The sequence below is a fragment of the Brachyistius frenatus genome, unplaced genomic scaffold (assembly GCF_029030835.1).
Source record: "Brachyistius frenatus isolate BFR_SWC_R1_liver_20210118 unplaced genomic scaffold, ASM2903083v1 Contig_5, whole genome shotgun sequence".
NCBI lineage: Eukaryota > Metazoa > Chordata > Actinopteri > Embiotocidae > Brachyistius > Brachyistius frenatus.
Genome location: NW_027210604.1, coordinates 7,451,070 through 7,477,862, shown reverse-complemented (window position 1 = coordinate 7,477,862; position 26,793 = coordinate 7,451,070). Strand labels below are relative to the sequence as shown.

The following is a 26,793-nucleotide window of genomic DNA, read 5'->3' as shown; positions in this document are numbered from 1 at the left end:
GAATAGTATTCCCTGAGGGGGATTTCTCTCAGCAAACAGGACTCGGTGACCCCAGACCAAATGATCCTTTCCTGCCTCTGCGACTCCTGGGAGCCTTGCTAATGAGCCCTATTTGTGATGTCATTACCAAAGGACCTTGCCTGTAACAAACAAAGCTTTTACTGTTCAAGTTTAAGCCTAATTAATCTCATCTGCACCCATTAAAATGTCTCTTGCAATTAAAACTGGAGCGTAATGGGAAGGGATGTACAGTGATATTAATGAGTCATTAGTGTTCCTGAAAAGCTCAAGTCAACCTGCTAATTGTGTAATAGTCACCTCTTCTCTGATGAGCTGTGGAAAACAGGCCTGCAGTCTCAGCTGCTACACCCTGACACCCATTATAATTAGGATTAAAAGGGTGACAGACAATAGGTAACAAACTTTAGATTGTGTTTCCAGTTACTTGCTGTGTTGGCAATGGACACAAACGAATGAATTAAACATAATTCATCAGAATCTTGGCTGACAGGTCACAACACATTTAGAAGTTACTTGTGTGCAGTAGCACAAAATTTAAACTGCCTCTAAATAATCTGAAAATATTTAAGGTTTGTTAGTCATGATGTTATGGGAAACAATATTCATTAAATGTACCATTCAAATCAGGTGAGTCTGCAGAAATGTCCCTGAAATATCTGTAGAGTATAAACATAATAAATAAACATATCAGGTACCAGCACTGATGTGAAACCCGCTAATCAGTGTGACGTTAAGGACCCACCTCAGTCCCAGATAATTGTGTGATCACAATGGCAGTAATTATTTAAAAAAAAAAAAAACAGGAACAATCTAGATTGGATTTGCTTTCAAAGCAGTCTGGAAGTCCAACAATGTCATAGCTTCTTGGAAACACTGTATGCAAATAAATCACAAGAGCCTGAGAATCAAATTTCAGACAAGCCATGGGGAAAAGGTGGCGGTGAGTGTTAAAGGCTTTAGGAGAGTTTGAAAGTAGGAATAATAATGAAAGTTAGAGATAAAGCCCAGCAAAGAGCCGTGTAGGATCCATGAGAACAGAGCAGATAAGAGCTGTGTCAGTCTCACTTTACAATGAAGTATACAAACTGTGCAAAGATTTTATTTCACCTGAAATCACAGAAACGAAGAAGGGTATATACTCTGCTAAAATAGGATTTGTTTTGTTTTGTCATTAAAGAGTCAAGTGTGGCGTTAATATGTGAAGACTTTTCACTTAAAAGTAAAACTAGTACCAAAACCATACTAAGGTTGAAACAAACTGTGTCGTTCAGGCAGTCAATTCAGGGTCTGATATATATTTTACATAAAAACAGTTATAGTCAGATATAAATTATACAATCAATCAGATTGTGCACAGAGTGGAAGGAGATCATCTTGACCTGCAGATTCTTAAAGGCCTGAGGAGTAAGTTTGTTATCTGAGGTTAGCCAGGGAGAAAAGAGGCACACTCCTGTACAGAAATGAGGGTTGGGACAGTCCTGATAAAGACAAGTAGCTCTGATAATGCAATGTCTATTGATGCATCAGCAAGATTTATGATAACTGAAGTCAGTGCAACTGCTGAACCAGTCTGTAATATCGCATCCCTGTTGGAGGAGCATGGAGGATAAAGGATATTCCCAGACAGAAATCCTTTGCTCTGCACCCTGAATCCAGGCCCTTCTCAGACAGAATAACATTTGTAATGATATGTGATTTGAACTGCTTAGCTGCAGTTTAAAAATCGTGTTTATAAACTGTAACATGAGAAGAACACATTGAATACAATTTACTTTTAATTATTTACAGAGAATTGTAACATATGAGGGTTAAGGGAACTGACAGTTTGTACTGCAAGTCTGTCTGTGTCAGCTTTTTTCTAAAACTGTAATGACTTTGAAATATTTACATTCCCATGGCCCCTTCAACATCTAATGAACTAGGGAAGAGATTAATTAGTCTAAAGGTACAACAGTGGATCACTGTCTGTTTACAAGCAAGGTCATTAAGCATCATTCCCCAGTGATGCCACCACAACTGGGACTCATTAGAGAGATTCTTAAGAGTTTAGGAGGCACAATCCTTTTGCTTTGTATCATCGTGTCCTCACTGATGATAAAATGAATCTTGGTTGTAGTTAACAATCTCAGCAAAGTGTCACACTGCCAGACAAGACTGAATATTAGTACATAAAAAGCATGTCAGTTTAATGTTCCTTGGTCTGCAAGTGTATTGTATGTTCAGGTCAATCCATGTTTGATTAGTACACTGAACTTGGTCAATTTGTACTGGAATGAACTCGTGAGAAACTCCTGATGATTTGCAGCAGCAGGGGACCCGTGAAGCTGGACGGGGCTTTGATTTATGTAAGTTAGTGGGTAAAAAAAACAGAGTCAGGCTCCTGATATCACAAGAGAGAGAGACAGTCCATGAATTGATATCAGCAGATAGGAAAGGTCCAACAGTGGCTGTGGATGTTTCAGGACCATGGATAGCGATCACGTTAAACATTTGGCCTCGGCTGATGTTAGGATTTTAAAAAGGATATTAAGGACTTCTTTTCAAAACATTATATTTAACTCAGCACTTTTAGCTGCTTTGTAAGGGGCCATTTTAACTTTTCCTGCTGCTCACTAACAGTATGCATGATTTATGGCAGCTAAACTGCCTGGTCTACATTTCACTAAACCCTGATGTTGATTTATGATTCCTTTCACTCCAAGGTAATGGATATAAAATGAGCACATGTGTCCATTGAGGCTGAATGAAGTGTGAAACTCAGAATATAATTAATGTTCTCGGGGGGGAGGGGGGGGAAATCACACTGGGCACTGGTGTCACTTATATGTGTTAGCTCCACCACACTCTTTACCCATATTTGTAACTCTCCTGAAGTCAACACTTGTAATACTGTCTTGATGGCATTTGTTGTGTGGTTGCAGTTACTGTGTTCTTTGCCTGATTGAATTGTGTGGTTAAATATATTCTGATATCAAAGTACCTCTTGACACTGATATTCAAAATCAGTAAATTAAATATTGCTACCAAGCAGTCCTCCTCATGAATTTGCAACACTGCCAGCAATATCTTAATGCAACCACTGATATTTAAATGAATAACTACCTCTGTTTAAATGATGTTTGACAGACATCTCACTGTGTACGCTGTTATATCACTCAACACTAGTGAAATGACTGTATCACTGAAAACTTCACCATTATCATACAACAGTTAAGTGTATGTAATGTAATTTTTAGATGATGAAATTCTCTCATATTCCCTGATGTTGTCTTTATCTTCAAGTGCTTTGCCTCCCAGTGCTTTTGTAATGAGACCCATTTATGTCATCTCCAGGGCACACTGGTTAATGACCTTGTCTGTAATAAATAAGAACTTTCACTGTCAAGGCTTGAGCCTAATTAATCTCATTTGCCTCTATCAACAAGCATTGAACTGACAATTAAATCTCCCAATTAAAATCTAGAGGGAGTAATGTTTCTGTACATGATTAGTGAAGCAAATAACAACAAGCAGACGTGCCAACATTAGTGTATCATTCATACTCTAAAAGTAATTGTGCGGATGTGAGTTAATAGAAGGTCATTTGCCGTATCGCATTTATCAATCCTCACCTACCTCTTTCTCCTTCGAGGAGTCTCAAGGAGCCTTGAATATTCAAAATATGAATATATACTGTGCGACTGAATCCCTCAGAATATAAGAATTCCTCATGCTTTCTATTTAGGAAATCTGCTACGTCACGTTTATGTTCTTTCAGATCAGAGATCTGTTAATGCATAATTAAAAATCCATCAGTGGACTCACTGTTTACAGCAGATTCAGAAATTTGACTGATAACAGGGGTCAATATTTTATAATTGTCGTTCAGAATTTCTCCTGGCTGCACAATCACTGCAGATAGACAGAGAGGCATATCTTTGGTGTTTTTGGCAGGTGATCAGTAAAGGACAGAGGCCATGATTCAGTCAGATCTGCTGTGGTTAGGGTGGGCACCATATTGACTCAAACGTACTTAGCAGTTGAGAATTAACTAATAATTCAAAAACAACATATCATGAAGAATACACAGCAAACCAACCGAGATAAAGAATAAATATAACAATGGATAAAGAATGTCACTCTACATTGGCTTCATTAATGTACAGTAAGAGGGCCCAGCAGGAAAAACACAATAATAGATACATTTATTTTAACGATCATCTCTACCAACTTAAAAAACTAGCTACTCAGAGTTAGGAGATTTTTTTAAATCAGATTTTGATGTTTCCGCTGTGGTTGCAGATTATGCTACTGAGCTCTTACACACAGGAGGAGAGAAATTATGTAAATAATTAAGGATAATAATAATTAATTTTTTCTACAAAGGGTGATGTTTTCCTTTTCATGGGACCTGAAGGCTGGCAAAGGCGAACGCAACATCCACTCATCTAGTTGACTTTGCGCAGCTGCCTTGTAGCCAAATGGCCACATGGGGGTAGTAATTGACAGTTTAAAAACTTTAGAATAGGACAGAAAGTTGGTGTGCACTTGTATGCACACAGAACGATATAATCAGGTTACTCTTGTGTGCTCCTCAAGGTAACCTACAGCCCATAATGCCTAACGCTGGAGCTGCATGTATCAGTTTGAGAACAAGGCCTTGTCATTGTTCTGTCAGTATCTAACACACAAAATTTGCATAATCTCGGTTGGATTTTTCTGTCATTGCTGCTCTGAGAGTAAGAGGTGAACGTATTGTGATGTGATGGCGTGTGCTGTGGGTGCATGTTGAAATTCAGGTTGTTATAGTTGGCTTGAAGGCTGGACTGAGAGGAAAGAGCTCTTTGAAGCTCTTTGAAAGTGACAGACAGGTTGTCAGAGCAGATGCTGTTTCCGTCTCTGCAGTAACGGACCAACATTATGACCGGCAAGAGGATCAGCAGCTTCTCTTGAGTGAAGGACAGCATGAAATATTCATACTGCTGAGACTGCATTTTTTTACACAGTCATTTGAATGACACACACACACACACACACACACACACACACACACACACACACACACACACACACACACACACACACACACACACACACACACACACACACACACACACCAAACTGAAAAGCTAATTAGCGGAGCTACAGTAGACGGTTGTGATTAATGGAAATCCGATTTAACGAGCAATCAACATTTCCAAGTAATTAGCATGAATAATTGTGATGAGGTCTCTAAATGTTCTTTTATCAGTTTTAAAAACAGCTTTAGTGATTACAGAAAGTGTATTGAAATATCGTTGCGCTACAGTAATCAAACCAAAGCCACTGTGTTGTTTTGGGTAAAATGTGGTAAGAAAATAAGTAAGAGCTGTTTGTCTGATATACACTTTAGGATTCCATGAAAGCCAGGACGTTATCCATAACTGGTATTTTGAACACCAAATTAGACGATAATTCCAACTCAACTCATATTGAGGGGCTTGCATTGGTAAACAAACGCCAGAGGTGTGATTTGTCTTTTTTAAATGGTGTTTATTATATCATAATATCATATTTATACACTTCAATTAGGGGTCTATGCAGTATAGCTGTTCTCTTGTCTTTGTTCAGATTCTTCCTCTTGTTCTGGATTATTTTCTCTCAGCTAAAAGTGATTTGGCAGCAAAAACTGTAAATCCAAACTTTACCGAAATTATCAGTTAGCCAATAGCACCCTTAATAAATATTAAGTAAGGCGTAAAGTGATACATTAGTTAATAAATGATTATTTAGCCATAAACTAAGCGTTAATTAACTGGTATTTTATGCTTATTACTGTGTTACTAGTGCCAATAGCACCCTTAATAACTATTAAGTAAGGCATAAATGGATACTTTAATTAACATGAACTAAATGATTATTTAACCATTAACTAACCCTTAATTAACTGGTAGTTAATGCTTGTTACTGTATTTGCTAATACCGCACCCTTAATTCATCAATTCATACCTTAATTAACATGAACAACCTTAATACATGATTATTTAACCATTAACTAACTGTTAATTAATTGGTGGTTAATGCTTAATAGGGGTCCAAGCAGCATAGCTTCACGGAACCTTCTCGTCTTTGTTCTGATTATCCTTCTTCTTTTTTCCATAATATTTTTCTCCGCTAAAAGCAAATCCAAATGCACTTTGGACCCCTTGCATTTTCTCTCATTATGAACGCTCCTTCCTCAATGACGCTGTCTAAAAAAGGCATGCCATTATAAAAGGAGAGACTCCCCCCTTTCTATATACCTTATTTTTTGCACTTATCACTTACTTAATTTATAACCTCTTTGCAACTTTATCTGCCATTTCTAATCATCTCAACAACTGCTGCTCCCAGACCTTAGGTCAACAGCCAGTGTCTGTGATATATAGAATATAGAAACAGGAGATTATAGAAACAGCTCAGTATAGGCCTTATTAGGATCCTTTGGTTAAAATTTTAATGAGAGCAATAATTTGAAAACTCTCACGGTGTCTGAATTATAATCTTAACCAAATTATCTCATCCAAAATGAGCACCTGTGCCCCTGCTGGAGTGAACAAGATTGAAATTAATGTGTGCCCTACGGTGGAGCTATCAAGGTCAAAGCTCTTTCTCATCATCATATTCCATACATCGTTGATTATTTCTTCCTAGATATTGACAGGCGTCTGTGGTCTTAATTAGTGTGCGTATACATCTGAAGCATCTGTACAGCTTCTTAAGAAATAATCTGTTCTCCTGGTCAAAGGCCCATCGACCAGCCAACTGTGTTTATCCACATTCCAGGTCAGGACTACAGTCATCCTCTTTAATACCCGAGTGGTCCTAATCTAAACCCACAGGACCTTTGACCTTAGAGTCCAGAGAGAGGCTCTCAATATCACACTTCATCCACCACTGATTATCGTTTCATACTAATCTAATTTTACTGTGCATGAGCTTTAGATGTGTGACAGAAGCCAATAAAATAATATGATGGCACATGCCAAACGCACAAAATTCCCTGAAAGTGCATTTAAAATCTGTTTGATTTTAAATGCACTTTCAGGGAATTTTGTTCCATACATCTTCAGGGACACCGTGACCCCAGACAAACGATTCACTCCTGCCTGTTTGACACATGGGAGTTTTTCTAATGAGCTCCATTTGTGATGACATTACCACTGAATGCTGGTTAATGACCTCGCCTGTAACAAACAAACCTTTTACTGTTCCAATCTAAGCTTAATTAATCTCATAAGAACCTGTTAGTGAGTCCTAAGCCTGCACTCTAACAATTCAGACTGGGAGGAAATGTTTGCGGGTTTCCACTAACGATGTGCCATTAAGGTTGGTCGGGAGAGCTGCTGTTTAATTCAAAGTAAATACTGTAATTGTCAAATGGCTACCCCTTCTACTACACAAACTCAGAACTGTGTGTGTTTCAGCAGCGACTAAACAGCCCTCTGTGGCTTCCCCTCTGCTGTTCTTCCTGGGGGAGTCCTCTTCATCCTCTCCCTGTAAATCATGTTTCAGTTCTCCAAAATCTGAAGCCGCATCTCAAGTGGACTTCTGTAAGATCAGCCTTTCAAAAGCTAAAAGAGAGAGAGGAGTGAATGGTGACGGACACTAGGGGAGCACATTTACCCAGGATACATTATAATCGTTCATTATTTCCACTTCACTGTGGAATACTAAGTGGTATATAGGTGTATGCAGAACATACAGAACTGTTCAATACCAAAACAACCTCCCACTGAACAAAGGGTTTTCAAAACTGACATAATATCAGTCTTCTCAAATTAACTTGTGTTTAACTTGAGGAACTTTGTCCAAAGACAGGCTAAAATTAGTCAAAGTAAATATTTTATTATTAATTAATTAGGTATATTTTATTAGGCCTCACTGATATTTTGTCCCAGTTTGATCCTATTCCATCATTATAAATCAACTAAAAACAAAAGACTAAAATAGAGCATTCCAAACTAGGTGTGAGATAGTTCACCACCAAAGACAAGTGGATTTTTCAGCTCTAAAATGTCCTGCTCAAAATGCATTTTGTATACAGGTAAAAAATAACATCACAAATATTGATTTTTTTTTTCTTTCTATTTGAGTCAGTCCTCAAAAACGGTTGAAGTTTGATTTGTGGATTGCAGAAGAAAGTTCTACACACAGATTTTGTGTAGAGCATTGATAGCAGGAGTAGGGGAGATTTAAAAAAAAAAAAAAAAAAAATAATAATTCTTCAACAGTAGTTCCATACAAACAAAGATATGCACACACGTGATGTAAAGGAGAGGATTTTCCCTTGACCTTTGAGTTCATGTTAAAAGAGGAGCTTTTACTGTTGAAAAACCTCATCTGCTATTGGACATTTTATAAACTTGAACAAAGACAGATTTGACTTTTAGCCTCCTCCTGCCCATAGTAGCACTGCTCCTCCTCCTCTACAGAGCCACCCCCCCCTCCTGCTCTAGCAATCAATAACCAGTAATCAGCAGACTACAAACTGGCATTTGCATATCACATCACGGACTTCTCAACATTCAGCATCCCAGGATAAACATTTGTACTTCCACCCAGTGATGCATGTGCAAAGATAGCCCGAATATTCAGTTGGTGGCTGATGGACTGAGAGACATCAAGTGTTTCTATAGAGGAAGGATGGAGGTCATTTTAAGAAGTGGACTGAAGTTCAGATGCTTAGTTAAGAATGAGCTTTTCAACAATAAATATCATATTTTCCAGTTCATTTCAGACACCTCCCCGAGTTTGCAGTTGGGCTTTGGCCTCCCAGACATTCGTATATAGAGCAAGACGATGAGTCATCGCTTTGCATAAGGCAAGGGCAGTTGGTGCCTGGACTAAAGAACTCTAATGAATCTTTTCTCGACTCCCCTTTTTCTTTATCTATCTTCTTCTGTTCTTCGCCTTCTGCTGGGCTCAGCTTAAACCCTGTCCCTGCGTCCTTACAAAGTCACTCAACTGGATAAAGTCATTTACCTGGATGAAGAAGAGAGGGGAACAGACGGAGAGAAGGTGGGTGGGGGTGGAGGTGCAGGAGGAAGTCCTTGACAAATACTGTATTTGTTAGGAGAATGTAACAAAAAACAAAAAAATGGAAGAAATGGAGCAATGACAAGTAAAGAACACAGAGAGTGCAGAGTTGAAGCCTGCGGAACATTGTGTTGTTGCTACCTCTTTATTTATGTCTCCGAATCCTGGAAAAGAGAAGAAAAAAAAATAACCCTGATGATTAAAGAGAAACAGATCACAGAGAAAAAGATGAAGGAGATTCAGTCAAAGTCGAGCTGACCCAGGATTGTTAAATAACAAGGTGAAGGTCATTGAGTACCAGTGAGTTGTGTTCAGTAGTGCCCAGTTCAGAACATCTGGTGCTCAGAAGATGATGTATTCTTTGAATAAGGTTGTAAGACTGATGATGATGTGAGAGAATATTTTGTATGCGATCCCAAACCAGTGCAGTGTGTTTCCTGTGTGTGTGTGTGTGTGTGTGTGTGTGTGTGTGTGTGTGTGTGTGTGTGTGTGTGTGTGTGTGTGTGTGTGTGTGTGTGTGTGTGTGTGTGTGTGTGTGTGTGTGTGTGTATGTGTGTGTGTGTGTTTCTAGATTCCTTAAGGCTTACATTTGGAGAAATACCGGGCAGTGGCATGAATTTCAGCTGAAACTAGTCATGAAAACAACACATACAGTAAGTTCAGATGATGTGTGACATCAGCTCTCTCATCTCTACCTGTCTCAGGGTTTTTCTCCCACAATGTTACTTAAATCTCCCTCAATTATTTATCAAACGTTATACATGTTCAGTGACGTGTCGCTCCACTGTTGGGTGCATCTATGACCCATTTTTAATACCCAAAACTCTGAATTACTTTTGACGCAGTGACATTACGTCATGTTTCACATCATGGACTCTTGGTGCTCATCAACACTGGACTGTTTAAATTAAGCCACCACTTTGCTCCAGACTGATATATTGGGCAGCTATTATGCGCATTTCCATAAAACATTCATGATGGTGATCATATGCCTGCAATATCATGAAGTAACAACTGCTGAATGGTGCAGACAGGCTCAGTTCTAATAACCGTGCTGATCCTTTTTTCTTTTTCTCCAGTGCATCATAAGGGAAACATTTTAATTGGCCCAAGTCTTAATTTTAAGACCAAATACCTGAAAAATGATGACACTTCCACCACCCTTACCTTCAGTCTGTGTTTGGTACTAATCCTGCTCATGCTAAAACACTAAACTAAGAAGGTAAATATGATCAACATTCCACCTACTTAACACCAGCATTGTCACTGTGAGGATGTTAGCATATTGGTCCATTTGGATCAAACCACCACTGTGCAGCCTTTTAAGTAGAGCCTCACACAGCTGCTGGCATGGCTGTAGACTCCTGTTACCCGAGACATGCATATACAGCACACAAATGCTTTTATCTTCGGAAACTGCTGTCTTGATGATTAAATGTATCCCCTCAGCTGTCATATACAACACGACAGTGTATGGTACACTGGCATGTCAACAAGTGGCAGTGTGTCACATTTTGATGGCTGTTGTTGTGTAAAGGTGCCTCCTCCACTGCTGACACAATGAAATACCCTAAATTAGTCAAGAGCGAACAAATTCGAGGTGAAAATGATGATCGAGACCTGCGCAAGTACACAATATCTATCTGTCCATTCATTGTATGCCGTTTATGCTGTACTTTAATCTGTAAATATCTTACATTGTAATTTGTGGATAAAAAGAAAGTGCTTAGACGGGGCACTGTGTTTCAAACTGATCTATTTATTTGTTTGGTCTGTTTTCATGGCTGTACATCAAGTCCAGTGCAGATCATCCATTTGTCACCTTAAATCTGGAATATTAATCACCTTTATTATGATTTGTGGGAAAGGGAAAGTAGTTAAAATCACACTGATTCTGGGTAGTTTTGTCAGGCCACCTGACCACATGCACAATATTTATATTTGCTCTCTTGCCCCCCACCACTAATGCAAGCTTACACTGGGTTTTTTTGCAAGCTTTTCATGCTTGACCTTGTTTCTGAAATCCCTGTGATCGTTTAGATCTTCGGAGAGCTGATGAGCTCTGAGCCACAGAGAGATACCAACATCACAGGTCGACCCTCATTTTCCACAGTTTATTGGTTGCAGTGCTGATGAGATTAACACCGCTGCGCCTTTCTGCTATATCTCCCCATGCAGACCTCTCCCAGTCTTTGGTGCTTGAAAAAGAAGCAGATGAGATAGTCCAGACCTTTTCTGGTGACTCACGGTGACGATGGGACTTGTTTCTGCCATTACACTTTCTTAGCCCTCACTCCTACATGCATCTAGAACATTTACATCCACGACAGAGAAACATTCCGTCTCTTTATTTTCCTGGCACAGTGCTGCATGAAGTCAGCATTCCCTGACAGTGATGATAAAATGTCCAGACGTAAAGAACACTGCTTACTCACCATTTTTATTTGACCTTTTATTCATGTTTTGGTTGGTTTTCTACGCCTACTACAATCACATGCATGGCTAGAATCGGTCTCTTCCTCTTTCACCACCTCACTGATGAACTGACCTGGTGTCAGATGATACATGTCATTTTCAGGGGTCAAAGGCTATTCTTGAAGACAAGGTTGGTGACTTTTCCCTCGTGTTTTATAATGAAATACAACAGCTTACTTCAGCACCATCTGCTTGGACAAAACATGGCATTCCAACAAACACACCACCATCCTTCTCCACTTTTTCCTCTTAATATTTGCAATACGTGCTCCCTCAGTACATTAAAAGCAGAGTTTCCTGTGTCTGGACTGTTGAACAGTTTTCAGGGGCTGCAGTAATAACATTGATTCATGATTTCCTTTCATCTTTTCAAATGACAAATCCTATATACCTCCACTATACATTTGTCACATAGCTAATAAGATAAATAATGCTCGCTGACAAGCTGCTGACTGCATAAGTTAACATGATGCATGAAAAGCATACCTGTCTTCAGGAGATACTTATATACAATATGTACAATAACTGCTTAGAAGTTCAAGTTGTGCAAGATGAACACTTAATAGTCTCGTATAGTCACTAAACTGTCTATGGCTCTGTTCATATCCCAGAGAAACTTGCAGTTTAGGCCAGTTGCTAAAAATGATAAAACTGATTTTAAAAACCATAGCTTTTGATTGTGACAGTGCCACTGCCAGTCTGCTTGATAAAATAGTCCTCCAGCTCGCATTACTCCCCCCTGAAACGTCGTTTCTGGTGCTGCTGTGTTAAACAGCTACATTGGCCAGTCTTGGGTCCGAGTCCTGCTCGTAGCGGTAATGGTAGACCTCCATGTGGTCTCGGCACGCCTCTCTGATGTTGTTGAGCCAGCGCTTGATACCTCCCCGGTTGAGATAGAGCACCATTAGAAACACCACCCCGATCAGAGCCAGCACTATACCGAGGAACACGTATGAGACCGCCTCCAGGTTCTCGTTCATACAATCCACGTCCTCTCCCCGTAGCTTTTCCACGGGAATCCCCCTTTTGGCCTCCGGTTCACTGCACAGGAGACGCCCTGAGTCCGGGCACTGGGATGAGTTCTTCAACCAGTAGTAAAACGCCTCCAGTTCACAGTTGCACCGAAACGGATTTGAAGACAAGTAGACGCGTATGCGCCTTTGATGGTACAAACTGGTTACGTTTTCCCCCCCGATGCTCTCTATTGAGTTATTTATCAGCACTAACGCATGCAGGTTATAGATATCTAATCTCAGCATGGGTATAAACTGGAGTTTGTTTCCCGCCAACTCCAGTCTATGGAGGTTGCGCAAAGTTTGTGTGCTGAGCGCATTTGAGAGCTGCGCCGTGGCCGAAGGCAATACAGAATAATTCAGGTAAAGAGAGCGCAGCTCTGGCAATCCGTGGAAAGCCCGAGATGAGATAAACTCCAACTGATTGTGGCTCAGATCCAGCAAATGCAACTGGGGGAGTCCCAGGAAAGCATAAGGTTCAATAGACTGTATTCCATTATAGGACAGCGAGAGTGTCGTCATTTCCAACTCCGTGCCGTTGGTCATGAACGCACCATGCTGTAAAGTTGAGATGTTTCTCCCCTTAAGTATTAAGGTGGACGTCCACTCCGGGATGTCTCTCGGTACCTCGGTGTCCTCCCCGTCCAGGCACGTCACCGTCCCCGAGTCTCTGGCACAGATGCAGGACGGCGGGCAAGCATCGTCCGTCCTGACTGGTGTAAATAACAAACACACCACTGCTGCGTAATACAAACACCAGTGATTCCAAATAGGAAAAATACACTTTGAATCGTCGCCACAGTAAAATATCCACATCTTCTCTCTCATTTTTTTGGGTTGTTTTTTTTTGTTAAATAACAGGAATATTACGATTGGTGTTGGAAAGAAGGTGACCGACTACAATCCTCTCACAGGTATAAAGTCGAATCAGTCCGGCATGGCTTTACTTTGAACAATCAGAATAAAAAAAAACCCGCTCTATCCATTGTCACCTCAGTCTCGGTTTATCTGTTTGGAGAAAAGAGGAGTTTTCTTTGGGATATTTACGCATCAGAGCGATGGACAGCAGCCGACTGTAGCTTCGTGGAGAGCTGCTGATCAGCGCTCCCTTGGTGGTATTTTTTGACGCCTGTCAGAGAGAGAGAGAGGGAGGAGGGGGGTAGAGTGAGAGAGAGGGGGGCAGAGAGGGAGAGAGAGGGAGTGAGCGGAACACGGGGAACTTCCAAGTCATCCTAATGTGTAATTTATTGTTTATTATTTAAAAGAGGACTTGCAGAATAACTTAATATGCATATAACAGCCTTTGAAAGTTATTCAGAGTAAATTATTTTAATGTTGTGTTGGCTGAAGAAATACTCTCCTAAATATCTGCCATTGGAAAAACGCCATAAGCTAAATCACAATGCTACTTTCAATATTCAAAAGGATTCGTTAGAAATGTAATCACAAAAATGAATTCACCCAATTTGAACAACAAGTAAGCATTATTTATTAGGACTGGATGGATATGATAATTTTATTCCAAGGCTGTTGTTTATTTCCCTCTACATGTTTCCATTATTACAGCCTTCATTTACAGCTTCTTATATTCGTTAAAAAATGTGTTGCTGTAATTATGAGCGGGCAGTGAGCCTGTTTAACTGGTCACTCAGTCAATTCTTTCCTGTTGATCCATTTTCCAAAGAAAGAAAGCTCACTTTTGGAGAGTTGATCACTCTCTCCATATCTACAGTCAGGAGTTGGCAAACAAATCAATAGGCCTGAATAAATAAGCTAGAGTTTTGCATTGGTGAGTGGTGCTGGGACTAATCTGTCATTTTGTGTCATTACTTGCGCTGAAAATAGGAGATGAAACAACTGAGATTTACATCTAAGCCTGGGAGTAATGAAATTGAAGAGGATTATACTCTAATTAGGTAATTAGGTGGCTTGCAGTTTTGCTATGAGGTCACACTGGCATAGTACACTGCAAAAGTTCAACACATCTTCTATTGCAAGTGGAAACAGTGAAATAATTTGGTGTAAGTATTCTTGCACCAACATAATTATCTGCTGGACAAAATGGTTAGATTAATAAACTAGCAGCATGGAGAAGAATAAAGCATGTTAGCAAAAGAGAAAGAGAGACAGAAAGGAAGAAAGTCTGCTCATTATAAAACAGAGAGGTTCAGCACAATGGACAGCTCCACATAAGAATAGTTCACTAATGGAACTTTTATTATTCTGTGTTCAAAAGGTGAAAAGGAAAGAAGTAGCCTAAAAATTAAAGAATAAAAAAAGAGATAGAGATATGGTTAGTTTATTTTAACTGAGAAGAAATTCAAAATGCAATGGGAAAGAAAAAACAATCTAAAAGATGGGGACATGGGAAGCAGTCAGAGGCAGCCCAAGGGTCGCTACCATGGATAGCTCTGGATGGCACAGCAGTGCAGTTCATTCTGAGAGCAGAAAGAAAGAAGGAAAGGGAAAACAGTAAAAGAGAAGAAGCAAAACAGACTTTTTAAGAGAAAAAAAGGGAGACTCAGGTCCACAGATTGCACAGAAGAGTAAAGCAAGACAGACAGGCCAAATAATACGTAATAGATTCCACACTATCATGTGTTCCCATAATTAATGGTAACCGAATCCAAAATAACTTTCAGGATGACCTGACTTCAATGGTCAATCAACAAATTAAGTTAAAATCATTTGGACTTTTTTTCTGCATTCGCTCTACGTGTGTGTGTTCTGAGTAAGTGAGACCACACGCATAGGAAAAAAGCATCAAACCATGGTGTGTATGTTCTGTCCTTGGACAGTGGCTGCAGGGATTTGTGCCCATTAAGCAACAGCAGCACTGGTGAGGTTGGGAACTGACATTGATTTTAACCTTATAGGTCTCCATTCATCTTAAACTGTTTGGTGGGGTTGAGGTCAGGGCACTATGCAGGCAAGTCGAGCTCTTTTACACCAATCTGGGAAAACCATTTCTATGTGGGCCTGGGGCTTAGCATTTTCATGTTGAAACTCTCAAGGACTTTCCCCAAGCTGTCACAGAGTTAACAATATGTATTGTTGAATGGAAATTGACCTTAGCTGGAAGGTAGGGAACCAAATCATGATAAACAACCAGACTACACTGAATTACCTGGGCAAGAGTAAACAAAGACTTAAGACACTATCATTACAACTGACTAAATAAAACTAATTGAAGGAATAACAAGCGGTATGGACGTGGCATTGATCTTTTCAACTAGATCTTGTCAATCAAATAAATGTATTTCTCAATATCACAAACTGTTAGTTTAAAGGACAGTAGGAGCAGGGGAGTCTGGAGTTGATTGCAGTTTGCTGTCATGCCCAAGAGCACTCCATCAGGAGAGGATGGACTTCAATGGTTATGGTGGAGATGTAAATATAGATGCTGGGAGAGGGAGAGTAGAGAAACTGGGACAGAGAGACAGCAAGACAGAAAGAGATAGTGAATGATGGAGAATGGCCATACTGCTGGAGCTCCTGATAAGGGGGCCATATTAACGCCAGGTTGTTTTGCCCATTAAGGTGCGCGGGACGCTATTTCTTCCTCCAAACAAACAAGGATATCTGTTCAGTCCTCTGCGTCCCCTCTCTCTTCTCCTCTGCCTGCTCCACGGGTGTCCGCTCTATCTGACGGCGCAGAGAGCTGATTTAGTGGTGCCTGCTATTCACAGGCTACGGCTGGGATATTATTATGGTGCCCTCTTCATGGCCTTCAATTTGACACTGAACCTCGTAATTGATTTACCCAAAGCTGCCCATCCCTATTTCCTGACTACAGTGAAAATGTGCGTGAGTTTAAGGGTCAGTGAGCAGTTGCCGCTGACCTTGGCAGTTAAGTTTTTGCTCTTATCCTCAGGTGTGTCATTATTTCTGACAGATCTGGTGCACATGCTAAATTACTAGAACAGAAGCATCCTAATTTTGCATGTATGTATTAGTGCACTACAGCATGTATGCATTGACTACATTTGATTACATCCATGCACAATTGCATTTCATTTATGATGTGCGTAAAGTTATATATCCACCGCGAACTGCTTCTGTATTCCACTCTCACATTTTGGTTTTCTCCTTCATCCCCTCTGTGTCATTTGTCATTCATTAACCTTGTTTTAACAGGCAGATGGCTCTTTCCTTCATCCTCCCTCCAGCTGGCACATGACTGACACATGTTGGACTTACTCTTTGTTAAATAGCATCCAATATAACCCAAGTAAGGGACACAAGCACACATGTGTACACAAGTAACCTCACAAACAGTGGTCCAGACCTGAGGGTATCAGTAGGCGTTAGGTGCTTAGCTATCCTATCACGGCTCAACACAATCTCTCATCAGGACAATACTTGCACCTTAATCATCTCTCTGGTAACTATAACAACAGAGAGAAAAGTGTGTGAAGATGCTTGTTGTGTATTGTAGTATTAAAAGAGTACTGATGTAATGCTGCATTTAATGCTGTACTGTAGCCTAAACATTATGTTGAAATTCATGTCAATTCATGTAAAAAAATATTATGGTCAACATGTAAATATGCAATTTTTTGTTGTTGTGATAGTGTCAAAGGCATGTTCCGATTATTCAACTCGTGTTTGAGGCTGTGGTTTCTTATATTTCATAATATTGTACAACCAATGTTGTCTGTCCAGTTCCCTTCTCCAACTTCTCCCATTTTCATGCTGCATTCTCAAATGATAATCTTTAAGTAACAGATTGGTCTCTTTAAACTGCTTTCTCCTTCTCACAGTTTGCGGCATTGCCTCTTTTATGGATTCTGCTCCTATTCTTACATTTGACGGATTAGCAATGTTCCTTTAAGGTTGCTGTGAAAAGGACTTAAAGCTGAGGACTAACTTTCATAAAAGAGACAATCTTCTTTCATTCTATGTAGAGACTCAAAGACTAATAACTCTCTTGGCCATGACAATGACTCAAGGAGCTTTGTACACTGGATCATCAACGGCTGGAATCACACACACTCTTCCACTGCTGCTGTCCCCTAAGGTGGGTGCCAGGGGATGTACTGTGCTACTGTACATCAGGGTGCTTATGAGTGTACAGTAGTTTCCTCTTTATCTTTCTGTACTGTGGATGTTTGATAGTGTCCATCCCTTCAAAAAGCAACCCAACACAAAACTCCTGCAGTGCGGGTGTGCTGTGCCCATAAGCAGTTGGAGATCAGGGGTTCAGTGAAGATAGAAACATATCACCCACCTCACTCTTTCTATCTGGCTCTCCCTCCCATACCAATTGCAGCTCTGCAGCACTATTAGTCTTCTCCACCTGTCTCTCAAGCTGTCCACCCGTCTATTCGCAGACCTGCTCCTTAAACAGTACTCCACCAGCGGATGAATAAGAGATGAGGGGATAGGGGAGGATAGGAGAAGGATGGAGGTGAGGCAGAAGTGAAGAAGTGCAGAAGAGTCCAGTCAGAACCCTGTGGGGATGGGGGTGTAAATGGATCTTGAGGAGCTGGTGTCACCTGTCCCAGGACCATTAATTAGTCATTTAGACTTGTAATAGAGTGAGCCGTCGCCAGACAAACACAACCGGCCAAACAAAGCCAAATCACTCAGTCAGAGGAGTTAGCTGTGGCTGCTAATCACTCTGTGTGCCCTAAGTGGAAAACTATTGTGATCACTGAGTCGAAGATACTAAACACATAAAGACATAAGCGAGCTATATATTCTATTGACATATGAAGGATCATCTGTAGGATAATTTTACAATATGAGAATAAAGTTATTTAAGTGGATTTTTTTCTTGTGTGCATTAAAAACAAGATATACTATACTATAAAAACAACAGCAGTAAATGAGAATAATTTATGAAAAGGACAAGAAAACACTCCATATGAGGTTTCTGATAATAGAGTAAAAGCCTTAAAAAGTTGGCTATTGGGTGTATAATTTCAATTTATTTAATGATATAATATAAGTAATAATAATAACTTAATTTATATTGTACCTTTCATACAAGAAATATAGCTCAAAGTGCTTTACAGTAAGATAATTACACACAATGCTTCACATAAAATCAGATAAAAAGGAACATAAAAACACATTAAAATGCCATTTAAAAAGAAGAAAAATAAATAAAATGCATAAGAAAAGATCAAATGTAATAAAGTTAAAATATGGAATATAGCAAAATGCATTAATGTAAAAATATTTATTTAAATAATATAGCAACATGATATCATGTTAACCATCCTACTGATCCACCAAATAAACTGCATAGTGAAAAATTATTATTGCAGATTAAGGATGTTTTCAGGCCTCATAGTCACAGTGATGCATAAATTCCTCCATTTTTCACATTACCGTCTCGACTGGGGGAGTGTACTTCCATTTGATGTATCATGTTCACCGACTGGTAACCCATAGTCCTCAAACTCTGTAAGATTTGGCGTCTGAACGCAATATGATCTGGAAATTAATAGTTCAAGCAGTGCCGAGGATCAGATTCTTTTGAAGTTGAAGATCACTGGTTTTGTAACGATCATGTAACAATCAATCGACGCGGATACTTTACCGCTCAAGAAGATATTAAGGTTGAATTACAAAGAGCTTAAGAGACATCCACGAATCCTTCAGGGTTATTGTGACATTGCATTGGTCCAAAATGTAGAAGTATATTAGAATCTGAGGATCTGCATACAAATAAAAATCGTGGAATCGAGTATCATTTGAGGTGATGCATATGGAAACACATATTTAAATTACTGTGCTATTAATTATATTATTAACCCTCAAAAGTCCTGATGACTTTAAATGGTTAGTATTACACAATAAGGACTCTTCCGCCGCAGGGATTAGTTTACGTCTCCACTTGTTCCAGAACGAACATTGAGTTTATAACGATCACATAACAGAGAAATGTTATGGATACTTGGCTCGCAATGTCTCAATTTAGATTGAATTACAAAACAGTTGATATCTGATGTTACGTTGACCGCTGTTTGTCCTTCTGGCTATCATTGACTGGCGATAGTGATGCCCCCATGGCAGTTAAGACACTCCTGCTGAAGGGTAAAGTGTATCGGTGACACCCTTGGAAAGTGAATCAGCTGCCTGAGTCGGGGCAAGACACTGGTCAGGTGCCAGTCCTGTTAGAAGGGGTTAATCAGTCAGAGTGCGTGCTGATCCTGTTTCAGAGCTAGACTGAACTATACTATGGGTTTTTGTCTCTTTCCTCTTTGTAGTTTTGGTCACACTTATATTCAGATGCCAAAAATACAATGCCGATACTCAACTTGTAACCACATGGCCATGAGGTGTCAAAACAAAAGTCAGTGTAATATGAGATGACACAATAGTGTGATAAGAGTCCAAGAGGTATTTGATGTCTACTTTAAGTTTAAGACTGGGGTCAGGATTTACATGGGGTCAGGGTCAGAGTTTGGATTTGGGTTTAGTTAAAGTTAAGAGTTTGTTTTTCCAGAGTTTGTAGCGGTTATCAGATAATCAAGTGGCTATGTATTAAAGCGTGGGTTACCTTAACACTGGCTTATCCAAATAAAGTATGATAAATGAATGAGAAGGACAAACAAAGTTTTTGAACAAAATCGTTTTTTATACACTTTTAATGTTGATTGTGACCTTGCCAGCCTGGCGTCGCTCCCTCAACATCTCTCAATAAATCGACTCCTGTCATCACGCTTTCCTGAAGGGGCAAAGTAAGAGACGCTATTTATTCTGGGCGGCAATACGATTTGTAGTTCCGTCCATCCATCTGCCACTAGACCGCTCATCAATCTTACCCAGTCAGGATGAACTGCTGCGGTTCAGTTCTGCAGTCAGAGCAGCGGGGCACTGTGGGACGGACGTGCAGCATCCAGCGCTCCCGTCTCTCATGTATTCAATAATTACTGTTTATGTAGCTGCTGACACGTGTGATGTGAAATCTCCTGAACGGTGTGGTGAAAGACGATAGTTATCAAAATTGAGTAGCCAGCAAAAAGTAGTGGGAAATAGATAAAGTCCATTTTTTCAGGTATCTTGTTGGAGTATTTCTATTTTCTCCAATTTAATACTTGTACTCCACTGCAAAGGTGGTACTGCACTTGTTTACGGATTTATTAGATAGCTGTGGTTTGATTTTGAATAATAAAAAAACAAAGAAAAGATTAGAAGTTCCAAGAATGAGTAAAAAAAAAAAAATGTATGGCTAAAATCGTTCTTTTATTCTTTTCCTTCATCGTCTCACAACACGGATTTTTCTTGTGACCAGTTGGAGGTCGACTTCCCTCCAAGGTTGGAAACCACTGCATTGAACTAATTGTATATAAAGCAGTTGAAAGCACCTCGACCGGCTGCTCACACACTGTTGCATCACTGTGAACAATCTTTCAAGGCCATATTCTATCATAATTCTCTCAATTTGATACTTTGAGTTTATGTTGCCTGGTGTAATGGTGTATGCTGTTGAATTGATATTTATGTAATGGATCGGAGTGCTTCTTGCACCACTGATACTATTAAGTCCGTGCTATACTTGTCCAAATTATTACTGCAGTAAGGATATATTAGAATTGTGGTAGGTAAAAACAGTCACCAACTCAAGCGATCATACCTGTGTGTCTTTTGTGTTGTTGACATGTGGCTTTATGAAAATAATTCTAGTAAGGAGACCAGTTATGACCCTTCATTCCTCCTTGAATTAAGTGTTCTTGAACACGACACCCAGCCTTCTCTGCAGCTGATCCCGTGCTCTTCGGGTGAAGGCAGAAAGTGAAAAGGAAATTTCCCTGTGAAGAGCAATAAAGGATCATATTACATTACAGGGAGGGGAAACTGATGAACGAGAAGCAAGGAGCAGTCATTGAGGTAAATGGCTTCATCATCCATCCACAGTGCTGAAAATACCCATGCCATTACAGCCGAGAACAGAGTGGGACATTTGCAAGAGAAAAGGAGCTGATGGACAAGGAGGAGGAGCAGATTATCGTACATTTATTATAGTGGAGCAAATTAAAAAGGAAAGGTCATTATTTTTATCTGGAAAGTAGAGAGAGAGGGGGACCTATTCTTAGCTTTTACCCCGACGACAAGATAGATCTAGAGTTTTATGTGAGAAAGTTTTGGAAGCTCAGATCTCGACACTGTCTTTTATCAAAGACACACAAAAAATGAAGTAAACATTACCTTCTTGTCACATTAGTATTGGTTTGTCAGATAAATACATTTTTATGGCAGTTATTAAATAAAGGAAAAAAAGAGTTGATGGCCCTTTATTTTTCAGTTAATATATTTGGGACCCCAGGGCAGCAGAGGGGTACGCTGACACCACAGAATATAAACTAAGTAAATAAATAAATTTCCCCAAGGGCGACACTCTCCTCAATATTTTTTATTTGCTTTTTGGAGGTTCGAAGTATGTCACCTGGGTTATTGTTCCCTGGAGTTGGATGAGTAATGTCAGCAATATTCAGCTGTTATGTCTGGGAACATCATAACTAGAGAGCAGACAGCAGTCAGGGGATGGAAGAAAGCGTTGCTCTGTAGAGTTTATCAACAACAGCTCCTCTCATTAAGGTGATGTGATGACAGTGAAACCAAAATGATGTAAGTAAATACTCCACTCATTTAAATATATAACTTAATTAAATTGAGGATTTAGGTGACAAGAACCACCTGGACGGCAAAATCATTCTTCTCAAACAAGAGCCTTTAGCCATGCGGGCAGCTCTGTGAGACTGGGCTGTTGTGTTTTGAGCTAAGATCCTTTCACACTCACAATAACAGTGCTAACAATGCTGATGCTAAAGCAGGACCAAAGTGGATGACTGACAGACAAATACTGCCATCCCCAGAGTCACACCACCTGCAGATTGACGTGCCAATAAAACCTCAACCTTGTATGTTTCGAGCTGCTTACTCATAGGAGACCGTGCTCCAGCAAAGTGAACAGGCTGTTTCGGAGAGTGATTGCCGGCGGGTCTGCCGGCCAAGCTCACCCTCACCTCGTCCACCAGTGCACAAGTGCCAAATTTAGCCCCTCTCTCAACAGCCCTCAAATACAGAGATGGTGATACTCATTCCTAACTCTGTTTCTAACAATGAGTTGGATGCTGAAATACTAACCAATGAATGTTTCTATTTTTGCTCCAGCAGAAACTGAGAGCTGTTTTAAGTACATCATCATCGTCATCATCATTGTACTTAAAATTCAGTCATGATTCAGACTATGATTTACCACCAGCCATTTATATAATAGCTGGTAATAACATTGCCTATGTGAGAGAGCGATGGGGATTTTATTTTTACATGAGCACAGCCACATCTCCATCGTCTGCATCATGTATCAGATTTCCTCTGCTACGGAGAGAGGGGCTGAAAGACAGAGCATCGAGGAGACTGACTAAACGAAATGATCCACTTAAAAGCAAATGGAGACACTGGAGAGTTTGAGGGGGATAGAGCTCTCAGAATGAGGAGTGATGGGCTCATATAGCTATCAGGAAGGGAGGAAGGCTGGGAGAGGGCATATTCTGACCGATAAAGGTGAACATGAGACCCTCCAAAGGGGTCAGCATGGTAGACTTTAAACTGAGAATGAGTGGTGAAATGGAAGTTGATGGGATTGTTCCTGTGTAAGCAGCAAAATCCAAAGATATTATGATCACAAACCGAACAGTAATAACAGACGCTCAGTATTGTTAAAGCAGCATTTAAATGCCAAACAGCTTAAAGCTGAACTGTTTCAACTTGAGTGCTTTGCTTACGTCTGGTTTAAGTTTCTAACTTTTGGACTGTGTTTCTCAGTTTGACTTCTTTGTCTTTAGGACAAATGCTTGCAAAACTAAAATAACAACATTTAAACTACAACAGTTGCTGAGATCTGAAGGACCTTTTTGAAGTCTCTGAATATAACCTTTGTGATGCCATCAGAGGTTATCTCAGCTTGGGTTAGCTAGCACCAAAGACAAAGTAGAGTTGAGGCCAATGGGAACATCATTAGTTGTGCAGGTAAATAATTCAATAAAAAAAAAAGTATTGGACAAATTGAAATATTAAAAACTTTTTTGACCATTTAAAAAGATTCCCTTTGGTTTAAAGGTGCGGTATTTAAGACTGTAATTATCCAGAGTGTGAAGTAGCGCTGTTGATGTTTAGTCAAAGAGTCTCTTGTATTACAAAGATATCTACTGATGTTCGCTGTCTAACAAAACTTGACGTTGCAAACAGGTGTAGGTTGCTCACTAGAGCCCCAAAGCTTGGGGCCCAGATGGGACCCACATTTGTTGTAAAATGCTGGTTACATGTGGGCCCCAAGCTATAGATCGGACTGGCATTTCGTCATCCAGGGTGAGCTCTCACGACCACACCACTTTCTGAGGAAAACAATCCCGCAGTTCCCGTATGTGCCAGTCTCATCCCAATGGCTGTGGGTCCTCTAAGGGCTGAACTGCAAACAGCCCATGGGGGTGGTCAGCGTAGGCGCCCACAGAAAACCCACTGTGGTCCCAAATGGGGAAAATGTGTGGACTGCCACTGCCCGCAGTGCCCACACTAAACCCACACGGGGCCCTCGTGGCTTTTTTGCAGGGATATTCGTTTCAGGTCGCTGTTATGATAGTTTTGCTTGCGATCATACTTTTTGCACATTTAGGAGAGATGCAATAGAAAATGTGTATAAAATGAGCTTAAAATGCAAATGCCATTCAGGCTATAAGTGTGTCAAAGAGTTGGCCTGTTGGGAAAAAGCAGCAGGTGATATGTTTTCAACACACAGTCAGCATGTTGGTCTTTTCTTTCACTTTACTTTTCAAGTGACACCTTTAGACTGGAAGTCAGAGGTCATTGTTATGGTTACAGCTGTGTGTATAATTCATGCAGGGGTGGTTACAAGGTTAACGAGCAGGAGCTTACAGGAGACTAGTTGAGTCAGGCCGGCTCAGCTTGTAGAAACTCTGTCGGTCTGTGTTACAGATATTGACGCAGGCCTTGTTACAAAATACACAGGCGGCAGCTTTTTGTTTGAGGTCTGGTCATTTTTGATTGCATTATGTATAGCAAGACATCTGATGAGCCCGAGATTACAGCCAGTGGAAATGGCCTCATTTGGCGCCGGACAGTCAAATAAGGAATCTGTGATCTGATACTTCAGCAGCAAGGGGATGTCTGCAGACTTATTTATGCCGGTTGTGTTTCTCTTTGTCAGCCTCCCTTTTCCGTCCCAACCTCACAATATTTGGTTAGCTCGTGTAATTCCTTTTGAAGATGAGCTCACATTTCTTCCTTAGCTCCTGACTGCTATAGAGGCACACATGGCTTAGCGCACAAATACAGGAAGAAGCAAACAAACAAACAAAAATAACTCAGAAGACATAGAACAAGCAGAGCTCTGCAGAAATTGCCAGAGACATGGAGAATGTAAACACATTAAAACAGTGGCAACCTGAGCTAAGATAAGAAATGTGGCCTTTTTTTTCTGGATTTTAACATTAAAATACTGTATCTATATCATCTCTAGGATTACTATGACAACTCTGTTGTCACTAGATGTATGTTGGAGCTTTAGCGTACATATGCTGTTTACTGTATTGTTTTTTCTCTGTTTGAGCTATGTTATCTCTGCATCTACATTTGTACACTTTAAGCTGCAATCAGTGACTCTCCAGCTACAAGAAAACATGATCTAATACGTCATGTTCACTTTACGTTAATACACAGTTGCTCATAAGAGCGCAAATTTCAAAAAGTTAAGTTTTCAGGGTTTTCTGTGAGACATTGTGGGGGGAAACTACCATGACAGTTTTATTTGAAAATGACAAATACATTTTTGGTTGAGTGACTACAGACTGTACATTAGTATGATTCAATCCACCAGTTCTCTGATTGATGCTACCTGAAAATGTTTCTTGTTACAGAAAGCACAAGTTTCTTAGTCTGTATGAGACGGCATTCTGAAGTATGTTTTGTCGGGTTTGTGTAGATTTGTTTGGAAAAACAAACGTATAAATGAACATGTGGTTTTACTTTTAACAAGTGGTTTAACATACAGTCAGGCCAGACAGTTCAGACTCCTGATCAATGGCAAAATATTATTCATAACACAAAGTAAAGTAATCTGTTGTCTTAGAAAATTAATTTTGAAGATACAGGCTTCTGTTTGCAGCACTGACTTTCTATTGAAGGATATAGTTGCATTTTATATTATATGGATTATTAAGTATGTATTGTCAAACGTTGGCTGCTGAGCTGGCGTTTCAGTGATACATTCAGTTGCTAAATATTGTATTTCATGGTTGCACAATCCCAAATATAAGGGTCTGCTGCTTTTTTGGTCTGACATTGTATTAAATTCAATATTTAGGTCAGCTGGTCAAATATATACTTTTTCATGCTACGTGGGGGTCCATTATATTATGATGGACATTTTCATTATGGGATACTGTGTTGGGAATTTTTGACTAATCAGCAGATCAATCGATGATAAAAAAAAAAAAAAAAAAAAAGTTGCACATTTGCAGCCCTAATCTGTTTTCTCAGGAGTTTTCACCGTAACGTCCCACTTTAGTCCCAGTGACCATGTCATATTCTACTCTTTTGACTTGGAGTTGAGCAGTTAACGCCTGGTTTTACTCTGTTCACACCTGGGACAGCCGCCTTGTCACCTCAATAATCAACAGAAATCTGCCCCGTGGAGTCATTCGAGGTCTCCGTTAAACTGCTCCTCAGCTGCTTTCACCAGCTGCCTCTGAGGTTTTCGTTTTGACCTTGACTTGTAGGCACATGTCCACGTCTGTCGGATTGGCTGCCTTCCAGTTACTGGTGATGTTTAACTGGCATATGCCGCAGGACCTCCAGCTGTGATCAAGATTTTTATTATCTTTGCCCATCATGAGATTTCCCTCCCCACTAAAAACCAATGAACCTTTCCAGCAGTGTTTGCAATGATCTGACCCTGTATTTTTTCACTGTTTGAGTAGCACACTAATCTTTGCACTAATCCATTCTCAGGACGCACACACAAGGTAACTAACTGATTGAAATTTGAGAGAGAAGGAAACCTCTAATGCTGTAATAGAACAGACTTTTAAAATACCTTTAAGTTGAAGGTCTGGGAAGACATATACTGTAGGTTCAAGAGTCAAAAGCTTGATCCTGCTTTCCAGCCATTCAAGCATGAAATTGAATTAGTCAGTGGATAACTGCTGCCATCTAAAGGTCAGAGGGCTATCTATATGTGCCTGCAGTAGCTGAGGGTATTTGTAATTTTATAGAC

The 26,793-nt window shown here is 40.0% G+C and overlaps 1 protein-coding gene across 1 annotated transcript; it reads right to left on the bottom strand.

The window, feature by feature from the left end:
• Positions 1-11,523: 11,523 nt before the first annotated feature.
• On the bottom strand, positions 11,524-13,576 carry tpbgl (trophoblast glycoprotein like). Its single transcript, XM_069722547.1, has one exon. It carries the CDS (start codon positions 13,371-13,373, stop codon positions 12,300-12,302), a length of 1,074 nt encoding a protein of 357 aa, XP_069578648.1. The 5' UTR covers positions 13,374-13,576; the 3' UTR covers positions 11,524-12,299.
• Positions 13,577-26,793: the final 13,217 nt, after the last annotated feature.